The 23,040-nt window shown below is 50.3% G+C and overlaps 1 protein-coding gene and 1 long non-coding RNA gene across 3 annotated transcripts in view; one reads left to right on the plus strand and one right to left on the minus strand.

Annotated features, from left to right (window-relative positions):
• Positions 1–23,040, plus strand: part of MLXIP (MLX interacting protein) — a 1,610,055-nt gene that overhangs the window by 978,738 nt on the left and 608,277 nt on the right. The window contains exon 8 of the mRNA XM_069619595.1: positions 391–515. Coding sequence (XP_069475696.1) covers positions 391–515 — 125 coding nt within the window. The remainder of the gene's footprint in view (positions 1–390; positions 516–23,040) is intronic.
• LOC138492452 (uncharacterized) overlaps positions 1–23,040 on the minus strand; it is a 249,553-nt gene that overhangs the window by 29,473 nt on the left and 197,040 nt on the right. Inside the window, exon 3 of one of the 2 annotated variants that reach the window (XR_011276209.1) lies at positions 361–581. This is a non-coding gene — a long non-coding RNA (uncharacterized lncRNA). Of the gene's footprint in view, positions 1–360; positions 585–23,040 lie in introns of both variants that reach the window. The other variant, XR_011276208.1, reaches the window with a different exon arrangement.

Below are 23,040 nucleotides of genomic sequence, written 5' to 3' on the forward strand. Positions count from 1 at the left end.
TGAGGATACTGATGCTGTAGAGCTGGTGTTAATCTGCAACATGTTATAAAGTTCTTAACCTTCAAAAAACGACTTGTAAAGTGTATGGTTTCAAACATCACCAGTTCATTTACAGGTAAGACTATCTCTTTTGGATAGTATTTATTTTGCGTGCATTATTAACTCTCAAATGGATTTGAAGTTACTATTATCAGTACACATTGAAAACCAAAAATATACTGGCTTGGGACAAGTTCAGTTCAATAGAGGATGAAAGTCTGTTTCCTGTGGGAGATAAAGGACCATTTTTACGCCTCATGAAAATTCCCTGCATTGACTACAGCACAAACTCAGTATGAAATTAAGAGAAATAATTCGTACCAATCAAATATCTCATTCAATTTCTTTCAGATTTGTTCTTTTTCAATCGTTTCCAGTCGGGCAGTTATTTTGCACCTGTTTCTTCCACTGCCAGTTCAGCTTCAGCTGCAACAGCACCGGAACCGATATTGCACAATAGCAGCCAATCTTTTCAGGTAAAGTGCTGGTCTGTGATGTTGTTCAGCTGCTCTTTGAATCTCAAAATTCTTGCTCGCATTACTCTGCTAATCAGAAGGAAAACGTGGTTTAATAATGTAGTTGAATAAAATGAGATACATACAAATTCATATGTTAATGCACTTGTTTTCATAGTTGTAAATTTAACAAATTGTGTTCTAGTGAATTTTATCATCAATCCCTTGGGGCAAATCAATTATGGCATTGATTATATACCATTGTCATTGGGGTTTGAATACACTATATGCATTTTGCCAGATCAATTCACAGAAAGTAAAACATAGTACTTTGTGAACCTCATTTATGTTCAGATGACCCCTGCCAATGAGGTAGCTGGTGTAAATCCCTCACCTTTATGGAACTGCGGAACCTGAAATACTAATTTAGGCCGCATGTTTCTCCTTTCTTCTTTTTTCTCTTCATTCTGTATCTATTGATTCGCTCTAAAGATTTGGTGTTTTTCTAAAAAACATATTTTTGTGTTAATCTTTTGCATTTATGTGCTTCAAAGACCTATTGATTTCACCGAATTCTGCCAAATCTCTTTTTTTGTATTTTTTGTGTTTGTGTTTAAAATCTGATATTTTCTTTATGTAAGTTTGGCTTATGTTTGGAATTTGTTTCAACAATTGCTTATAATTTGTGTTTGCTCATCTTTTTAACTATGCTTTTTTCAAGTGCAAAATAATCTATTAAACTTGCTTTAACAAGAAGGACTGTTTTCAGCATCTATAGTGGCGCAAAATAATTGTGATATCCGCTGTAAGGATACACACAAAACTAAATCAATTTAACTCATTTTAGATTTTTTGTAACGGCATAGTGGATACCGTTGGTATAACAGTAAACCCCTCACCTGGCAGGTTTGTTTTCAAACTTTCTAACCACTATTCGATCACGGCACTTCTTTAACTTATCTCTATGGTTTTGTTGGATAATCTACCATATGTGTGGCCTTTTGTGAGGCTCGTACAGGGGGTTGACAATCTCTTAACACACAACTCCTGATGTGATCTTTTTTGCATTTCTTCTGTCATCTGGTCGTTGTCATTATGTGACCTGTAGATAAGTCGGTTCCAGAAGTGGGGCCCATGGCCACAAGGTAAAAAAAATCACCTTTTAAGGCATATCGGACTTGTCTAAAGAAGATTTTTCTCAAAGACCTGCACAATTAGTTATTGCTCTATCCAGAAGAGTCAGTCATTCACTCAGAAAACCATCAAAGATATGCACAATAGACTTTGCTGTATTTTCTGGTGTTTTCTCCATGATGTACAGTTGCGGTCCCCCAAGGTGATCCAAGAAATAATCAAAATGTAGTAAAAAATGGAGTGTATGAGTTTGAAGGAAAAATACAAGTTTTATTGAACAACAACAGCTGGGAGAAAAAACAGACCTCTCTGTGTAACTGGACTGGAAACTTCTGCGCTACACCTTTTTAAAGAGGAAAACGGCAAATTAGCAATGTCTACAATTGCAACGGTTAGTATAATTCTATCATGTTGATTGGCTGCTCGTCATCGATCCCCTAAGCAACCCTACACGTTAAACGATCCAATTGGAGGTTTCACTTTTCACAACCTTAACATACTCTGCTGAGAAGCACAAAACTTCATAGTGCAAGGTGGTGAAATGTTTGATGCTAATTGTCACACCATGTTGGAGACAGCTCGGGCAGTAGCATATCACCGAAACCAACCAATAATGATGTGTGGAAGTCAGCTAAATAAACAAATGTATATATATTTTTTTTTAAAAAATTTGATTCGTTTTTTTGAAGGATTGTTTTCCAGTGAAAGGTCCATCGAAATAACTATTGTCTTGAAAATGACATGGAACACTCCCGACAAAAATGAAAGCCAACCCATCTGTGGATCTTTTCCAAGTTTGGTTCAAACTGCACTTACTTATTAAAAATGGAGCTCTCATGCACCCCCCATTTTCCCTGCCTGACCCCACCACTGCCTCCAGTTTTGCTTAACAATGTAATTTTGTATATGTAAATAGTACTCTTCTTTAGTTTGAAGCACTTGTCGTCCCCTTAGAATAATCCTACCTTTGTAAGTCGTCCAGCACGGCTACGGTACGTATAACCTGAAGACTACGGTACGTATACCTCACACCACATCGGTGGACACAGGCTACAGGCAAAGCCAAGCACCCATGCACCGTAGAATGCAGCTATGGCTAAGCTTCCCCCGGTCTAGCAGCACATATTGCCACCTAGACTGAAACATCTGACGTAACTTAACACCTCCGCCATTAGCATACAGCAACTATCTACAAAAGAAATTCGGTATAGCTGGTCACACATCGACTCTCCCAACAATAGAAATCTATCGCAAACCCCCAACAGCACCCACCCACATGCCTGACCTTGCTTTGGGCAGTTTAGGCAAGCCTAGCCAGCCACCTAAGTCCTAGAACAGCAAAATGCACACACGCATCTCCTAATATAAACCCTTTAGAATACTCTCACGTCCCGTCCCCTTTCCTCCATAATGTATGGGCGTCCCTTCCAAGGGACGGGAGACGGAACCTTTTTCACCAGAAAAAACCTTCTTCCGTTTTAAATTTAGAGGCGCGCGGCCCAGGGAGCATGTGCTGCCCTGACTCTGCCCTCCGGCGCCACACCTCAGTCCCCTTTTCCGCCTTGACGGGAACGGGCTGAATTCACCAGTGCTCCTGCGTTTGGCTTCGGCCATGTAATCTCACGTGCGGATACTTCTTCTGTTTGTCTTTTTTGTCTTTTCTATCATTCAGGTACTCGGTCCTCAGGCGTCATGCTCCTCCCCCATGCATGTCGACTTCTACACGGTTCAGCAGGTGTCCATCCTGCAACAGGCTCTTCCCAACTTCAGACCCCCACGCCCTCTGCCTACGTTGCCTTGACCCAGACCACGGTTGGCAATCATGTTCGGCGTGTGACTCGCTGTCCTCGAAGGCGCTGAAGAACAGACTAGCCAGATGGAGGGAGCTCTTCCAGAGGATCTCAAGAACTTTGTGAAGCATCGAGCCAGGCCCAAGGTAGGGGCGATATTTTCCAGCGCACCCCGCAATGGAGACTCCTTCCCAGGGACTCTCCTGCACGGGAGGTACCGGCCAAGTCCTTCTACCGGCATGTGCACCGTCGCTGCTACAGCTACCGGCCTTCGGGTCGAGGGGTCCTCTGATCCACCCGGGCGCTGTGTCTAGGGACTGGAAGGTTCTTGTACCGGGTATACACCCGAGGGGCTATGCCCTTTTACCGGCACAATGGCTGAGGGGCTACACCCTAACACCGGCAATACTTCTGAGGGGCCGCCTAAACGCAGCTCTACCGACCCCTGGGTCGAGGGTGTCGCACCTACCGGTCAGACCTGAGGAGCAGGGTAGGTCTCGTGATCCACACGTGAGAGTCTTGGATGAGGCTGGTCCCAGCTGGCTGGGCAACACGTCGCAGGCAGCTCGACAAAATAGCCGCCGCGCCAGAAAGGGGCACCCGTCTGACGCCATTCCACGATTTCGGCGAACGAGTGTCAAGGTCGGACTGGTCTCAACCAGGTACGTGGCCTACAGTCTAACCTTCATTTGTGCAGGGCAACTTTCCCATGCGTCCATATGGACAGGGTACGCAGCGGCTCCAGCAGACCCCCGCTACTCTGTCGGTACCCCCTCCAACCTCTTTGGTCAGTGACGAGGTGCTCTTCGTGAAATTCCTCGGCCTCATGAGGTCTCCTCAGATGGGGGTTATCATCAAAGATGCAGTCAGGGAAGTCCTCCCTACCATGCTACAGGCACCACAGACGCCTCAATCGGGCCCCCTGGCCCCGGTGCAGCCGCCTCCTCCGGCTCTACAGCCACCTCCTCAGCCTCTGGCAGCGGTCCCTGTACCCAAGCCTCCGGCGCAATCTACTCCTCCTCCTCCACATTTCCTCCAGATCTGCAGGATACAGATGAGGAGGAGGATCCGGACACACCATCCTCAGCCAGGGCCTTCCATGAATGCATTGCTGGCCTGGTGGAGTACCTGGGCTTCCCCCAACCTGAGGTCGAACAGCCAGCAGAGGTGGTTCTGGCTGAAGTCCTCACGAGACGCCCCTCTGCCAGCACGGGGATTCCACTACAAACCAATGTAGTCTCCCTGGTCAAGAACGGTTGGCTCAAGCTCCACTCAATCCAGCTGGTCAATCGACACCTGGGTGCCAAGTACAGGCAGATGGAGGGGGATACACTCTTGCTCTCGACCCATCCTCAGCCACACTCCTCAGTGATCGCTGCGGCATCAGTATACTCCAAGCCTCAGTCATCCTCAGCCTCCTCCTCTGCGGCGCTGCTAGGCAAGGAGGAGAAGATCTTGAAGGCATACGGCAAGAAGATCTACTCCGAGGCTTCCTTGCACCTGCGTCAGGCCAACGCAGATGCAATGCTGGCTGCCGGCAAACCACGGTTACAGTGGTAAATTGCTGACTTTCTCCCGGAACTCCCCACCCAGTGCCAATCACGCTTTAAGGCGGGGCTAGCGGAACCCAAGCTCGTGGCTCATGACCTCATGGAATCCACAGTGGCTCAGATCAATATCTCAGGCCGTGCCCTCTGTATTGCCATGGACACGAGGAGAACAGCCTTGCTCCGGGCAACGAAATTCAACCCGGATGTCCAGGAGCGCATTCTGGATCTACCATTCGAGGGGAGGACCTCTTCCACTCCTCTACGGAAACAGAGCTGGACAAAAAGAAGAACAGCACACAAATGGCAAAGTCTTTATCCATTCTTACAAAGACCACGCCCAAATCATACACCCAAACTCAGCAGCGCTCGGCGAAGGCTCGTACATATGGAGGGTTACGTAGCTTCCAGGAATGCAGATGCAGGCAGCCGGACCGCTCGCCATATCAGAACCGGTGCAAACAACAAAAGGGGGGGGATTAAGGACTTTTTCCAGTCCCCCTCCTCAGCCTCCGAGGAAAAGAAGGCATGACACGCTCCTTCGGGTCCACGTGTCTCCGGTGGGGGCAAGCTTGCTCTCCATGCACAATTCTGGCGCCAGAATTTCGTGGACCCCTGGATCCTTTGCGTAGTATCCACGGGGTACCACATTCCCATCCCAGCCTCTCCTCCCTCCTCCCCTCCACTCCCACAGGTTGGGACAGCAACTCTTTTGGCTTAAATCCAGTCGCTTATAGAGAGCCAGGCAGTGGAGGAAGTTCCACCCTACCAGCAAGGCTTGGGCTTCTACACCAGGATTTTTGCCATTCAGAAAAAGAACCAGGCGGGCATGAAAGTTGTGCTGGACCTTTCCACTCTCAACCTCTCCTTACCCCTGCAAAAATTCAAGATCTTTACACCAGCTTTTATAGTGGCGACATTGGCCAAGGGAGACTGGATGTGCTCCCTGGACCTGAAGGACGCGTACCTACACGTCCCGATTTGGCAGCCCCATCGTTCTTTCCTACGGTTCAGGATCATGGGCTACCATTTCCAAATCAAAGTCCTCCCGTTTGGCCTCAACTCAACCCCCATGGTCTTGACCAGACTCATGAACGCTGGAGCTCCTCAGAGTGCAGGGCCTCCACATCTACCCATACCTCAACGACTGGCTTGTCAGGGCTGCATCTCCGGAAGCGGTTTACCACTCTTCCCATGCCCTTATGAACACACTGCACGACCTGGTTTTCTCGCTCAACCTCAAGAAGTCACAGCGGCTCCCTACGCAGACTCTGACATTCCTTGGACTCATTTGGGACACGTGCTCCGAGAGGGTTTTCCCGTCGGAAGACAAGATCTCGGCCATCAAGAGGGCCACCACCCACTTCCTCAGCAGACAGGTACCTTGGTATGGTGGTACCAACATCTCCTGGATCTACTAGCAGCAGTTCTGTTAGCCATGCCGCACACGAGACTAAGGATGAGAAGGATTCAGCTCCACTTCGCAGCCTCATGGAGTCAGGAGCGGGGCTCGCAATCAGAGATGATCAAATTTCCTCCATCTCTCGAACCGGACCTAACTTGGTGGTCCATGGACTGCAGCCTACGGATGGGCAAACCCTTCCGGCCGCCCTCTCCGCAGGCCACCATCACCACAGACTCCTCGCTCGAGGGCTGGGAGCCACCCTGGATGATCTCTCCACGGCACCTGGACTCGACAGGAGCAGGAATTCCACATCAATTGGTTGGAGCTGAACGTCATCTGGCTAGCGCTCAGAGCATTCCTACCACTTCTCAAGGGCAAGGTTGTCCTCATCCAGATAGACAGCTCGACCAGCATGCACTACGCCAACAAGCAGGGAGGCACCAGATCCCCCTACTCTGTGCAGACAGGCGATCAGCATGTGAGGATGGGCCTTGGAAAACGAAATTTACCTCTCGGCAGTCCACCTCCCGGGGGAATCCAACCTGGCGGCGGACAGGCTCAGCAGGCTGGGAGCGCTAATTACGAGTTATTCAGGAGATTTTCAACAAGTGGAGTCACCCCCAAGTGGAACTCTTTGCCACCTGGCACAACAAGTGCCGCCTGTTCACATCCTGGCAGGGTCAGGGCCCCGGCTCTCTGGGCGGCGCATTTCACCTCCAGTGGACTGGCATAAAGGCCTATGCCTTTCCGCCCACTCCCCTGATCCAGAGGGTCATTTGCAAGATCAAGAAGTCGCACCGACTCCTCATTCTGATTGCTCCACGGTGGCCGCTAGACCATGGTTTTCGGAGCTCCTCAGCCTCTCGGAGGTGCCCCCGATACACCTCCCGACGGGCCCAGCACATCTTCTGGCACAGCAGGGGGGCAGGATCATCCACCCTGTGCCAGGGAAACTAGCCCTCACAGCGTGGTACCTGAGCAGGTAACGCTTTGGCACCCTAGCCTTTCCGGGGCCAATCTGGAGATCATACAGGGCGCCAGTAGCAAAGCCACCAGGGCCCAGTACAAGAGCAAATGGACCAGCTTCTGCCACTGGGCAGACTCCAAGGGAAATGACCCCTTGGCCTGCAATTTGGACGACGTGCTTTCCTTTTCGGCGCACCTCGCTCATTCGGGCATACAGGTCGACACCTGCCATACATACCTTGCAGCCATTGGGGCTTACAGGAACTCTGAGGAAGGCATTTTTTTCCTCCTCCAACCCTATCGTCAAACACCTGACTGGTCTTGCTAGGCTCTACCCGCCCATGAAAAGACCGCACCATGTGAGGGACCTTAATATAGTCTTGGGTGCCCTGGCGCACAAACTATTCAAGCCAATGGCGTCCGTGGACATTAGGCTGGTCACCATCAAGACGGCCTTACTAGTCGGTCTTACATCGGCACGCAGAGTCAGCGAGATTCAGCCGCTGGTCGCCTCTGAACCATATACCACCTTTCACAAGGACAAGGTAGTCATGCGGATGCACCCGGCATTTCTGCCCAAGGTTCCATCTGCATTTCACTTGAACGAGGAAATAGTCCTTCCTATGTTCTTTCCCGATCCCAAGGACGAAGCATAGAGAGTGCTGCACTGCCTGGATGTTAGGCATGCCCTAAATTTCTACTTGGACAGGAACAAGGGCTTCCGCAAGTCAGATGCCCTGTTTGTCACTTCGAGGCCAGGCTATCAGGCCTCTAAGGCTTCCATATCCCGCTGGATGGTCTCTGCCTTCAAAGAAGCGTATGAGGGCCAGCACAAGCTGCTTCAGGCCAACATGCATACCCAAGCAGTCAGGGCCAAGGCAACGGCCATCGCATCCCATCACCATGTCCCTTGGCATGTCCTAAGCAGGGTGGCCACTTGGGCCTCTCCCTCGGCTTTCTGCAAGCATTACTGTTTGGATGCCAGCTCTAGATCTGATGCGGCTTTCGGACAGGCGGTTCTCATGAACCTATTTGCTTAAGGAGGGTCTCCTCTCCACCCTGGGGCTACAATCAGTTGTAATCGCCCATACAGTATGGAGGAAAGGGGACGGGACGTAAGAGTAATTATAAGTTACTCACCCTAGTGACTAACGTATTCTTAGTCCATAATCCCCTTTCCTCCATACGTCCCACCAACCTCCCCCCCCTAATAATACTGGTGTCATTAGGCAACGTTAAATCTATTGTCGATGCTGCGTCAATGGGGACTGAAGTGTGGCACAGAAGGGTGGAGTCAGGGCAGCGCATGCTCCCTGGGCCGCGCCCCAGCGCGCCTCTAAATTTAAAGGGCAAGATGTTTTTTTTTGGTGAAAAGGTTCCGTCTCCCGTCCCTTGGAAGGGACGCCGATACAGTATGAAGGAAAGGGGACTATGGACTAAGAGTACGTTAGTCACTACGGTGAGTAACTTATCATTTTTTCAAGCACACCGACTTCAGTCACTGAGGTCGTTCCAACCTTAAAAATGCATGGAGGCCACATGAGTGGGGAAAGGGTGCTATATAAATAACCAAATACAAAACAATATATATATTTTTTCTGTTTGTTTTGTCCCTGCTATATGTCCCTCTTCTTTACACCCTCATAAACTGCCTCACTACCTGTTGTTAACTTTGTGCTAGTGTTCAGGCTTCCTTTGTGGGTATGCTGCCACTATCTGTAAATGTGTTACTGATTTCAGATCGAAATTGAGATCCCTGTTATTCCAAAAATATGAAAAAAGTAAGTTAATTCAGTTCAAACATATAACAATTTGAGCATTGTTCCTTTAAAAACAAATCGCATGTTGAGAAGTAGTCTATCCAACTACTCACACAGGCAATTGGGGGGGTTTTCTGTTCCACAATGCAATTGAAGGCACAGCCATTGAAGATTGCATGTGTATGAGGGCAAGGTCGGTTGCATATATGGTATGGGATCATAGTGCTTTCAGAGAGAAGTTGATTTGCAGAAAATACAAATTATAGTCTGTAAAAGATTGTTAGTGCTTCTCAAATCAGCCCCAATGTTTGCAGCACACAATGAGATTGCCGTCTGTTACCTAGAGGACCCAATTAAGCAAGCAGCTGTGTCAACATTTTTCAGAACAATATGAACTAAGAAAGCAAAGCTAACCCATCTGATACTTATTAACTTGTTAAAGTCTAATAGAGATCTGTTGTTACCGCAGTTGAGTTATGTACAAAGACTACTCACCGGGCCTCATTACGAGGTAGGTGGTAAGGGATTACCGGCACCGGTAAGGACACCGGTGCCTGTAATCCCTTACCACCCTATTCCGAGGTCCCTTAGCGGGTCCCTTCCTTAACGCCTGGTTTTACCAGTCGTTATGGATGGGACCCGTTAAGGGACTACAGAGCTAATAACGGTACCGCAAATTGCGGTACCGTTATTAGCTCCATCCCCATTCCCATTGAGCCCTATGGGGGTTCGAATGGGAATGGGGAATGGTTCCCGGAATGGGGACTTACCGGGTCCTCCAAGGTTGGAATGACCCGGTAAGTCCCTATTTCGGGAACCCGGAATGCGGTAAGGGGGTAGCCATGGTGCTAATAGCACCATGGCTACCTCGTAATGAGGCCCACCGTCTCTCATTAACTTCATACACTCTCCTGCCACCCCGCTATCTGCCTTCCCTCTGGTCTCTTCCTCCCAAAAGGTGTACCACATCCCTGTACCCCTCCTCGGGAGACCTTTAAAGGTATCAACCAGCTTCACTTAGCTACCCTCAACTCTCGCTCTGCTGCTAAATACTCCTCTAACATCTGTCACCTCCTTGAAGACTTTGACCTCAATGCCCTCACACTCAACGAGACGTGGTTCAATGCCAGCTCTGTCACTGCTTTTGACACACTCCTTCCTGAGGGCTATAAGATCCTCTCCAAGCACAGGACTCACTGGTCTGGTGGTGGAGTTGCTCTTGTTTTACCTGGATGGATTCCTGCTACTATAATTCCCACTCAATCTTACTGTTCATTTGAATGCCTCATCTGTAGGCTGGGTGTCTCTCCTACCCTCTCCCCTCACTCTCGTCACTATCTACAGGCTCCCAGGACCTACCCCTCTTTCCTCTCTGAATGGCCTGACCTCTCCTCCTCTCTCCTGATTTCCTCCACCAAACTTCTTTTCCTTGGCGACTTGAATATTCACCTAGACTCTCCGAATGCGGCCAGTGCATCTTTCCGCAACCTTTGTGACTTTTTCCCTCACAAGTCTTTGCTCCGGCCCGACCCACTCTGCTGGTCACACCCTGGATGCTCTCATCTCAGCAGACGTCACTTTCTCCAACCCTCTAACTACTCCTCTCTCCTGGTCTGATCACTCTCAACTCTCTTCCCATTTGGCACTCCCTGGCCCCACTACATTGCGTCAGCCCGCATTGCCATTCTCCTTCTCTGTCATTGGACCAATGAAGCGTGTGTCCATTGCTGCATTTGCTGCCACCTTCATTCCCCCTCCAACCCCTGCTTTTGACGCTCATACCAACTCAACACTTACTAACTTTCATCTCTCCATCTCCAACACTCTGGACATCCTTGCCCCTGTCATGAGGATCCACATGAAGCAGGGAACTCTTGGTATGACTCCAACTTGTCCGCTCTGAAATGCAAGTGCAGAGTTGCTGAGCAGAAGTGGCAGGCCTCAGGCCCATCCTCTGACAAACTGGCCTGCCACCTTCTCCAAAGGCAATATAGACTCTCCATCCCCTCTAGAAGAGGGCTCATGTCCAAGCCTGTATTTCTAGGGCCACCAATAACAGGGTAGAACTTTTCAAACTCTGCAAGGAACTTGCCAATCCTGCCGCAGTCTTCTCTTCTCTTCTCTCCCAGGCCTGATGTCCCTAGAGTAGTTTACTCTATGAAAGTCTCCTCCAAAGAGGTGCTCCCCTGCTCTTCTAGAACTATTAAGTACAACATCTCCTCTCTTGCCCCTGCCTTGGCTGCTTCTGTAACCATTCCTTCGCCACTGGTTCTTTCCCACAAACCCTCAAGCACTCCCTTGTGCACCCTCTCTTAAAAAAGCAGTCTGCTGACCCTGACTGCCTGGCTGTCATCCTATCTCCATCAGCCATTTCCTGGGTAAAGTCATGAAGAAGTTGATCATCCCCCAACTGACCCTCCACACCGAATCTGTTGGCTGTCTCCATGACTACCAGTTTGGCTTCAGAGCAGCCAGAGGCATGAAAACTGCTCTCCTGAACACCTGTGAAGACCTGCTTTCAATCTTGTTTCCAACTCTCCCTCTGTTCTGATCCTCCTCGATCTTTCTTCTGCCTTTGACACAGTCAATCATGCCATTCTGATAAATAGTCTCTGTGATACCCTTGCATCACGAACCGGGCACTGGCCTATCTGACCTCCTTCCTTTCTAACCGACCTTTCCAAGTGCAACTGGGCCCTTTCCTCTCCTCCACCTCACTTTCTACCTGCAGCGTTCCTCAGGGATCTATCCTATCACTGTAACTTCAACATTTTCCTTGTCCCTCTCGCCCACTTGATCTCCACCTTCTGCCATCGTTTCCAGTGCTATGCTGATGACACACAGCTCTCCTTTAAGCATCCCTCCTCTACCATACCTGACTGCCTGACTGCTTTTCAAGCATGGCGTTCTGCTAATAATCTCTGCCTTTATGCCAGTAAGACTGAGATCCTTCTCACTGGGATGCCTGCTCCCTGTAATCCCTCCAACTCTCTGGCCGCCCTCCTTGGGCCCCTCCACTCACTCACTTGTGAGGCAAAGTAACTTGGGGTAATCTTCAACTCCTCTTTTCTTCTCCCCTCACATCATGGACCTTCTCCCTTTCCTCACCTTTCCCCAGGAGCTCAATGTCTCCAGAGCCCTGGTACTCTCTAAGCTGGACTACTGTAACTGCCTCTTCCTCAGTCTGCCTCATTCCTCCCTTCGCCTTCTTCAACTAAAACGGAATAGGCCTGCAAGAGTTTTCTTGGCCTCAAGCCCAGTGACCGCATCTCTCCAGTCCTAAAATCTCTCCACGGACTTCCGGTGGCTGCAAGGATCAAATTCAAGACCCACTGCATTGCCCACAAGGATATCTGGGGCCTGAGACCCCGCTACATCCAACTGACTGTCTCTCCCTAAATTCCTCCCTGCTAGAGTTCTTCGGTCCTCTAGGTCCAACTCTCTGCAGATCAGACGTTTCTCCAAGCAGAGAGTAGGGGGTAGATGTCTTTCTTCGGCTGGAGCCTCCTCTGGAACAGCCTTCCTGCCCTTCTCCGACTTGAGACGGATCTCCTCAAGTTCCGGAAACTTCTCAAGAATTTCCTTTCTACTTCCTCCTTCCCTCTCCCCCTCCCTTGCTAAACTGTTCCCCCTGCCACTGCAACTGGTGCGTGGACCCTTATGCGCCTTACTGGGGCATTGCCCTCCTCATCCAGTCTACTCCAGCTCCCCTTACCAGCACTTGCCCACAGGCACCCTTCCCTGACTAGCCTGAATCTGGTCCACCCCTCCCCCGCACTACCTCTCCCTGACCCCTAGCTCCCCCTGGCACTTGCCCTACTACCCCCCCCCCCCCCAGTACTTGCTCAGCCCTCGGTCCCCTGCCTTCCTGCACATCTCCCTCCCACCTTCTCTCACTCCAGCCCTTCCGCCCCAACCTGCCACCTCCAAAATGCATTTATTGTCACTGCACTTGCGCAATCCGAATGTCACAAGGCCTAGTAGGACCGTTCCTTACTGTTATTGTCTCTCACCCCCTCCCTCCATTGTCTTTTGGCACTTTGAAACACTTGTGTATAGACACCATACAAATGTCCAATAAAAGAAAAACAAATAAAGTGTAAGTTCCGTGCGCAGGTGCATACTTCATTAGCCTCAGGAAATCTATACATTCTAATATTCTCAGATATTTAGAAACTACTTTTAAACTCGAAAGGGATGACATGGAATTACCTAAAAATTGCACTTATTGCAATTTCTAGCATTCCAGGTCCACGGGGAAATGTTTCCCAGAACATCTTTCTAAAAGACAAATGCCATATAACAAGACTGCCTTGATTGCCTAAATGCAAACATTAGATGGTAAAGCTGGCTATGGAAAGAAAAGCGCTACCGCAAATAAATTGACAATTCTGCACAAACATTCCAAAAAGTCAATTTCACAAATAAATATTGCACTGAAGAGCAAAATATTTTGTCCTGTTCTGACGAGTAATTATTTGACAGTGTCACTCAGCATTTATCTATCTGCTCTGGGCGATTGACATAGATGTGTCGTAGGCTTTAACACAATTTCTAAGAGAGCAATGTCTAGAAGGAATACAGGTTTCCATGACTATTTTAGCCGAGGGGTCTCGTTATTCAAGAGTTTCCTTTGAGGCTAAATAATATGCCTTTTTATATTATTCTTTTATGTATCTCACAAACCTCCTTTCCTCTTTCTTCTCTTAGTTTTATTTGATGTTGAATTTGTTTGAAGTTTGTGCTATTTATTTTTGCCTGAAATTAATTGTATGAATAATTAAATGGATTTGCTTAATGGAATGTGCTTTTTCAGAATAGAGCAATTTTGACTAACTGGCTACAATCAACATTTACCCCTAATGATTAAGTAGCTTGTGTTTATCATAGGTAAACACAATATTGACAGAAGTGGGATCGACACAGATAGTAAAAGGGTAATCTGAAAATTGGTTTGCGACCCAGTATTCGGTAGATCAGGAAGTCCAAATATGAAAACATTTGGGGGCCGATTCATGGAACAAACGTGCGCCGAAGATCACAGCGCAAGCAGGCGCAAGGTGGTGCAAGCATGAGAAAGCAAGCGCACGCGTGCGATTCAAGGAAGGCGCTGCGCTTGTTTCCAACTGGTTGTGCCAAATCGGTGCATGTCGCACGTGGGCACACACGTCATTAAACGGCATGCGCTACGCACACAGCAAAAGCGCACATAGCGCAGCGCACACAACAAAAGTAGGCGGAACAGTGGGCGTAACACGCGGAATGGGGAATAACGCGTGAAAAAGAAGGCGTAACTGGGGAAGTACTGCAGGGAACTACACGGAACGCCCACACACACGCGAACAACCCGTATTCATGGATTCGGATATGGGAAACCCGTGCACGGCAAAAGACGCACACAGGCGTGAACGCGTCCGCCACACGAAGGCAGGTGGAAGCATCCCACGCACAGTATAAAAGTGCGCGCAAACAACAAACACGTATATACAGCTACGATGAATGCCCCATTTGTCGCAGCACTGATCGTGGGACACTGCAGGAGGAGGAGAATAGCCAGGGCACGCATTATTTCACCACGGACAAGCCTTTTTGGGATGCCTAACGACCAGGTCTACGGCAGGTATAGGTTTCCACCCCGTATCATCCTAGACCTGGTCAGGGAGTGGGAAGATGACCTTACATCCCCCTCCCTTTGCTCCCAAGCATTGAGCCCCTTGGAGAAGGTGCTCAATGTCCTGCATTTTTTGGCCACTGGGTCATTTCAGCGGACTACTGCCATAGTGGGGGAGGGGGGGGTCTCACAGGCCACGCAGTCACGCTGCCTACACCAGGTCTTGGCAATCATGACAGCGCGCCCCTCAGTCCGGTAGGCACATATACATGCCCAGAACACCCGCAGAAAGGCAGGCCGTTGTCCTGGACTTTTACAGGGTGGCACACTTCCCCAAAGTGCTCGGTGCATTGGATTGCACCCATGTGGCCCTACGTCCACCTAGGGCCACTGAGCACATCTACCGAAACCGCAAGCACTGGCATTCCATCAATGTACAGGTGGTATGCGATGCAAAGGGAATCATCACCTCTGTCTATGCAAACTACCCTGGCTCCACCCATGACAGTTTCATATACAGAATGTCCGCCCTGAGCCTGGCCCTGGAAGCTGGGCAGCATGGCGCGACACATGGCTCCTAGGAGAGTACAAATGCCCTTGCACATGCATGCATGTCACACACACACACACAAATACACAAACCCCAATAATCGCAACCATTATCACCTCTCCAGGGGACAGTGCCTACCCTCTGAGCAACCACGCCAATCCGGAACCCCACCACACCACCCCAGGTATGATACAACGCGGCCCATATTGCAACCAGGGCCATAGTGGAGCGCACATTCGGAGTACTCAAGTCACGCTTCCTCTCCCTTGACCGCTCTGGCGGGCATCTACTCTATGCACCCCCAATAGTGTGCAGGATCATTGTGGCAGCATGTGTCCTGCACAATGTTGCAACACGGCAGGGCGTACTGGTGGACATGGTGGTGCCCCCACATCCCCAACCACAGGCTCAGGCGCTGCCTATGGGTGGGGATAGGGGACGTGGCGAGGAAGCCCGGACCCAGCTTGTGGCCACATTTTTCACCTAAACTCCCACCCCTGCGGAGTGCACACAGGCCTGGCACATGCCAGGTGACAATCCATGATGACAAAGAGACCGTCAACTGTCACAACCTTACCACCCTGAGATTGTTGCCATGGAAGTGCCACATTGTGTGCTTCCCTAACTACTTAAACATAAGCAATCCTCTGTGACCAAAAGGCACACATGCAAGGTGTGAATCGCACACACCTGCAAAACAGGCCATGACTATCACTGGTATGTCACTCAAACCCTCCCAAACCACAACATGACATGGCAAGCAATAGCCATACACCAACACAGTAACAATAAGGTACACATTGCCATGTGAAAAATGTAAATTGGCATCAGACAATGATGCCTGACATGGAATCAGATGAAATTACTGACCAACAACCTCCCACCCAAAATAAGTCATACCCAAATGCATTCCAAAAGTCGTAGTTGTAACATAACAATGAATGCCTGTCTACATGCACATTGTGCATTGCAAAATCCACACTGCAGCTTCTGTGTGCCGGTGTCCACCTCCTGCAACACACTGCTCAGGGCACAGCACAGTTAACAGCCATTGCGTGTGATGCACACCCTGAGCATCACATCTAAGCGACAAACCCCATCAAAAAGCAAATTAGGCATGTACAGGATCCACAATTGGTCATAGGACATGTGCTGCAGGGACACAGTGGGCACCAGAAGGAAAACAGAGTGTACACATGGACATTGAAGGGTGGTTGTAGATGTAGTGCGTTATAGTGCGAGTGTGTGGGTCAGTAGGGACATGCACTCAACATATGCATGTGCAATCAAGTGACCATTAGTGTCCTCTACACATCACATGTGAACATTCACCATGTGTACACCCCAGTATGCCAAACCACAACTATCCCCTCACACCTGAAAGGTAAACACAACACATGAACAGGCATTGATCAGCGGAACACATCATGTACATAGGATACAACAATTACAATGTCAGGGTGCCCATCACACTGCAGGGCAAGGCAACTATCACCAACAAAGCACCCCCCCCCCCCTCACAAATCACCATGACCCACTGAACAACTGCACCGGGGTTATGGAGCCTTCATCCTTGAATTTCACATGGCCACAGGCTCACCCTTCCCCTTTGTCACCATCTCCCACCTTGTGTGTAAAAGGTTGCCTGCACCCTCAGAGTCCACCTTGATTTGCAAAAACCCTACATCCAAGAGAACTCAAAGCAGGCCAACACAGAAGCCAAGCAAAAAGCCTGCAGGCAGAAAAACTAACCAGAACAGCCTCCAGTAGATGACTTGAAGTAGCAGTACCTCACAAAGGCCAAGTACTGCCACAATGACGTAACAACCAAGGTAGCACAGTAAAACAATGTCACAACACCACCACACATGGTACACAACATAGAATGATGCACCACAAACAGATGAGTACTGTCACTGCTCCCGTGTACAGGCACAGGAGTGGCACGAACCAACCACCCCCACCGTGGTCTGGGTGGCTGCAAGGTCAAACTCACACAGGCCTCTGAGACCCTGGTGGGGAAGGAGGGTCAGGTATATGCAGTCGGGACAGGTGTTGGCATACTGGATCACCGGAATGAGGGGCAGGAGAGGGGAGTAGGATTGACAGGGGAATGTAGGGAATGCCCAAAAATGTAGTACTCACATTAACACATACACAATCATACCAAACTTGTTCATCATGCACATAGCAGCAATTCACTGAAATGGAAGTCAAAGAGAAACTTATCTCTGGGGTGAGTGCTAGCCTCCTGCCTGCGCACTCTCAGGTCCGGTAACAGGAGCACTTCAATGCTGCAAAGAGAGCCACAGTTAAAAATCTGTGCATGCCCATAACACACAAACACACCACCAAATATGCCCCAAAGTAACAAACTACTCTACAAACAGACAATCTGGTGTGGATGCTTCGTACCCATACGTAACATTACCCCTGTGATGGTTCATACACAGTCAATGCAGTAAGTCAGGCGCCGGTGGGTGCGTTGCAAATGGAACACCAATGTGTCACGATTCACACAACATGCAATGTTCCCTGGGTAAGCAGACAGACGCATATAGCAAGGTATGACTTCCGAACAAGTGGTGTTCCACCATGACCGAAATAAAGTAGGCAGTGCATGTTTCAAATTCTACATGGAAATGAAATGCACTGCACCCGAGTCTGTCCCTTGCTGTCTGTCCCTGTGAGCTGCTTCTTTCCATGTCTCGGAACGCTACATGGGTGATACAAGTGCCTCAATGGACCATGGTGGACCGGAGGGTATGTGCCACTGCCCCTGCAGGTGCCCCAGCCAACCTTACAATCAACTAGCCATGAGTCCACCAACACATATGAGCTGTATTGTGTGCTTCAAAACCAATATTCGTCCAAGCTCACCCTCAGTACTGCTACTAAGCATGCATGTGCAACTGGCCTGGTGGAAGGTTTGCTGTGTTGTGTCCGCCCTGTGCTGCTCACCTTGCCTGGAGTCCCTTGAAACACGTCAGCAGTTTTAGGATGTATGATTGCAATTCCTGTGCCTCTGCTTGCGCACACATGTGCATGTGGGCACCACCAAACGTGTTCAGATTCCAGACGTCCAATGGCCCATGTCTGCTGGCAAAGGTGGTCTGGAGGCTCATCCCCTTGCAGAAAGGGCATGAAACACATGATTAATGCATTAGATTAATCTGTGTGTCTCTCTTCAGGCATCACATCACTGGACCATGTCAGAGACGTACATCAGAAATCACACCATCAGTTCATCTTTCACAGCCAAAGTGTGGAACACACTATCTACGGCATGAATTGCAACAAGCACATGTACAGTAAAGATAAGAAACATACTACACAATGCATAGCAATGAATGTACACATGAATCATGAAACACCCCATCTAACAAAAGCAGAACAGTGGTCAATAATACCCCAATCATCCCCACTAGGGGGGTTAACACAAGTTCCACAGCAGCAGACATGCCACAGATATGACAGTCCAAAGCCCTTGTGTAATAGGCTGTTGAACCGAACCATCCTTGCGAGCCCATGGATAAGGGAAGCAGGAGTGACATATGTGAGTCAAGGATCCCAAGCAGCAAACACATACACAAGACAAGCCTGAAGGGCCCAGCTGGAACAGACAGTGGATGCTTTCAAAAGCCACAAAGCACCACACTGTCACATGAAAGCACAATAGACAAGTAATTTTAAACTATATTAACTAATTAAACTAACTATGAAAAACTTACATTACCTAATTAAACTAACTATCAAACAGAAACTTAACTAACTAAACTAAAAGAAAAATCAAAAATGGCCACATACGACCCGGGGGCGGGAGGCACCCAGGAGGGGGGAGGTACAGGGTGCTGCTCAACACCCACATGCGATGATGCTGAACCAAAAAAAAAACCTCCATGGGCTCAACGCCTGCACAGCCCGACCTATGTGGGCGATAGATGGTCATCCGAGTCTGGCTCATCCTGGAAAGGAGAACGTGGCACAGTAGCCTGGCCACGCCTAGCCGCAGCTTACCCCTCGTCAGCAGCAAGTCTGCCGGACGGGTGAGCCTGGTTCTGTGTGGCGATGACTTGTAGGTGAGCATGCAGAACCGCCCGTGATACACGTGCTTCCTCTTGCAAGGTAGCACGTGTAACACAGAGTTCCTCCTGCAAGGCCTGGCTGGACAACCGCTGCACCTCCCAGCAAGCATGTAGCTCAGTAGAGATGGTACGCTCAAGCTGTGCAAACCTCTCCTCTGACCGCTCCCTCTGGGACATCAGAAGGACACCCAGAGTGGATTTGAGGGAAGCATACTTCTTCCTCAGGGCCTCCATGTGTGCCTCTGCGTGAGCAGCAATTGCTTGACGCAGAGATGACATTTCAGCCTGGCGTGCCCTGTCTGAGGCTGCCATGCCCAACCTGAGCGAGCGGGCCGTGGACGGTGCCGCCTGCTGCTGCAGAAGCACCTGCCTAGCAGGGGGGAAGCACGGATCGGGCCACACGCTCCATGCTCTCAGCGATGTTCTCCATTGCTGCCCCCTGCCGTTCTGAATTGGCAGTCATGTCTTGCTCCCACTCAGTATACAGCGGTTGCGCGTGGCGACCGCGTTGCTGGGCTTGACCCCTGCGTGACCCAAGGACCGGGTGTCCTCATCGTGTTGGCACTGCCCGCGGCTGCACGACTACATGCCCCCGTCGACGTGATGTCCCAGGCACATCAGTGAATGGTGTGGAGGGTGACCCTGCGTCCCGATCCACCACGGGCGGAGGTTCCAAGACTGTCTGACCGCTCAGTGCAGGTGTCGCGGACAGAGGAGTGTCCACATCAGAATCACTCACCCCTCACACAGGGACCTGATGCTCATCCAACTCGACATGGACATCAGAGTCGTCATCAGGGCTGGACTCATAGGCAGCCAGAGACGAGATGGCCTATAGCACTTGGGGGTTTTCGTGGCCTGCCACCCCACGACCCCCACTTGTGCCAGGTTGATGTAGTGATACCAACCGTGTGCCTGGCATGACAACACCATCCTCCGGCTTCATTGCGTCATCATCTGAAAAATAGAGAGAAAAAAGGTCACTACACATGTCAGAAGCACACAACACACACACACCAACAACATCAGGCAGACATGTGACACACAAAATAGAACCTGGTATGCATGCTGGGTCAACTTGGAATTGCTTCTGTGATCAGACCTGTTGAAAGGTGGCAGTTTGCATTGAAGTGAGTCTATGCAGTTCAGCCAATGTGTATGTTACTCACTACCTACATGTACAAGTACTTCATGGTGTGTGTTAGAAAATGTGAAGGCAGTGCAAGGTCAACTTCAGGCATCACGTGCAATGTGCATTCAATGGGTAGCATATCTACAAGCAAAGCACCCCTCCACCCAAGTGCAAAAGCATGGATGCCTAGCATGTTATCAAAAGGCTGACCATAGACCTGAGCATTGACAGGCAGTGTTGACTAGCATCAACAGCTTCATGTGAGTCAAGTGACAACACTGCAAATGATGATGGGACAGTAAGCAGGACACATGATGAAACGTCTGGAGGCCACCCACGTGTGAAGAAGACACTATACCAGTTGGACAGAGTCATTGGCCATTAAACCGGCTGAGGCCTGTGACCCACCCAGATTGTCAGACCCTAAACATGTGTGCAACGCAGTACTGAGCTACAGTAGACATGGGAAGGCTGATGAAATGACATGCAATGTATGTCACCCAGGACTTGTATTACTGTCATCAACCAGTCAAGGGCACATAGGGGTATGCGTGCAATGCACATGGAGCATGAATGGGCACTCATGTCCCTGCGGGGCATCTGACCTCTGCACAGTACAAGTGAGATACCCTGCATCAAGTACTAAGGCTGTACCACACAGCATATGTCTGGCAGATTGGTTGCGGGAAGTTAGCATGTACACAGGATGCATTAACAGGGAAGTACCCAACGGCAATATTGAAGCAGACCAGTGCAAAGGTGGAATTGGGGGTGCAGAGCGGGGGGTGGAGGGGGAAGGGAGCATGCCTACATGGAGTACCCGCATGCAGGCAGAGGACACATGCACGTCAGTCATGCTATGACATTGTGCCTGGGCTGAGAGGAAGGTCACGCCACGCTACATGCAGAAGGGCCAGTGAGCTGGAACATGGACCGGAGGGGCATACTGGTAACCAGCATGTGAGTAGGGTGCAATAGTCTTGATGCGGACAGTCCCCGTCTGCTCCACATGTCCATCATCCAGCAGAGCAGACATGCATCACGGAAGCATTGCATTACTTGCACATCCGAAACATGTACACGTCACATGTAGTGGCAATCATGCACAACACACCCCACAAGTAAAACACACACGTCCTCAACAAACACGCATCAACACTCTCTAGACTGGGCATCAAAGTCCGGCATCTCTCCCACTCCGACTGTTTCAGATGGCATGAACTCTGCAACGAGTGACTCATGCGGAGTGAGGACTTCCTCCTCTGGTGCAGGCCCACCGCCAGTCACCAGAGTCAAGTTGTAATTTGAGGCACGCTTAGCCTTAGCGCTGCGTTTGATGTAATTCCAACGCTTTTTGCACTCTTGCGCCGTGCACACCTCATGGCTGAATGCACTGACATGTTCCGCAACATGCTTCCAGTGGGTATCACGTTGGGCAGCCCTAGTCTGACTATTGGCACCCACTAGCATGTCACAGCTCTGGCCCCGCACCAAGCCCACGAGGAAGTCCAGTTCCTGGTTGCAGAAAGGCTTCTTCCTCGACGTGCAGGAGGTCGTGGCTGTGTGTGAGGTCCCAGCCTGTGCTGCAGATGCAACCTTCCTCCTCTTGGATTGTGGCTCAGACCCTGGCTGGCTAATGCCGCCCTGACCAGTATGGCTAGTGGGTTCGGTGGTTTGAGCCAAGGGAGTGGCAGGTGGAGGGACGACCAAAGGCCTGACTTCTGTCAGTGGCAGCTGGCTGCCCTCTAATGGACCCTGCGCAGCAACATCCGCTGTGGCAGGGTCATTGACCGCAACTGTCCTGGTTGGCAGACTCACAACCGGGGTGTTGTTGGCTGCATCTGCCCCTGCACTTGCCAAAACCCGGCCGTTTGGTGCAGCAGATGACATAACTGCCCCGGGGACACGTGTCTTAGTTAGGGCAGCCCTGCGTGCCCCTACGGTTTCCCTCCTGGCCTGTTGGAAATCTTCCAAGGGCTCCTCAAGTGCCAACGTAGGCTGCGCTGGCAGACCCTGAGCCTGGGTGGCGGTGTCCACAGCTGCACCTGCAGCTACCACTACGCTTGGGCCCGTGGCAGTCGATGGAACGGACTGCCGGGTCACACGGGCGCCAGTGCCAGATGCAGAAGCTGCATCTCCCGGAACCACAGGGGGTGGTGGCATGACTGCACCGATAAATGGCACGACATCGTGCTCAAGTGGCGCACCCCTGCCTCTTCCCCCTCTGCGGCTGCCCTGGACACCCTGGAGTCCCCCTACTCCCTGGTCACCCTGACCATGCCCGCCACGAGGAGGACACCCAGCTGAGGCGCCCCTCACCTTTGGTGTCCTCCCAACCCTGGCACAAATGTAGTAGTGCCGGCACAGATGGAATAGTGCCAATAGGAGGTGTACACCACAATTGACCTGGGCAATTGGGGTGAAGGGGGTAGGAAGCAAGATGTTAACAGCCCCCCTGCACCTGCAAGGCTGTATGTGATCCCGGTGATGTAGTGACGGGTCACGCAACGCTCAGGCACCCCAAAACTGCTGGAAAACCATGCACGCAACCCTGGAGCCTACGTGC

The sequence above is a fragment of the Ambystoma mexicanum genome, chromosome 10 (assembly GCF_040938575.1).
Source record: "Ambystoma mexicanum isolate Mex_15411 chromosome 10, UKY_AmexF1_1, whole genome shotgun sequence".
NCBI lineage: Eukaryota > Metazoa > Chordata > Amphibia > Caudata > Ambystomatidae > Ambystoma > Ambystoma mexicanum.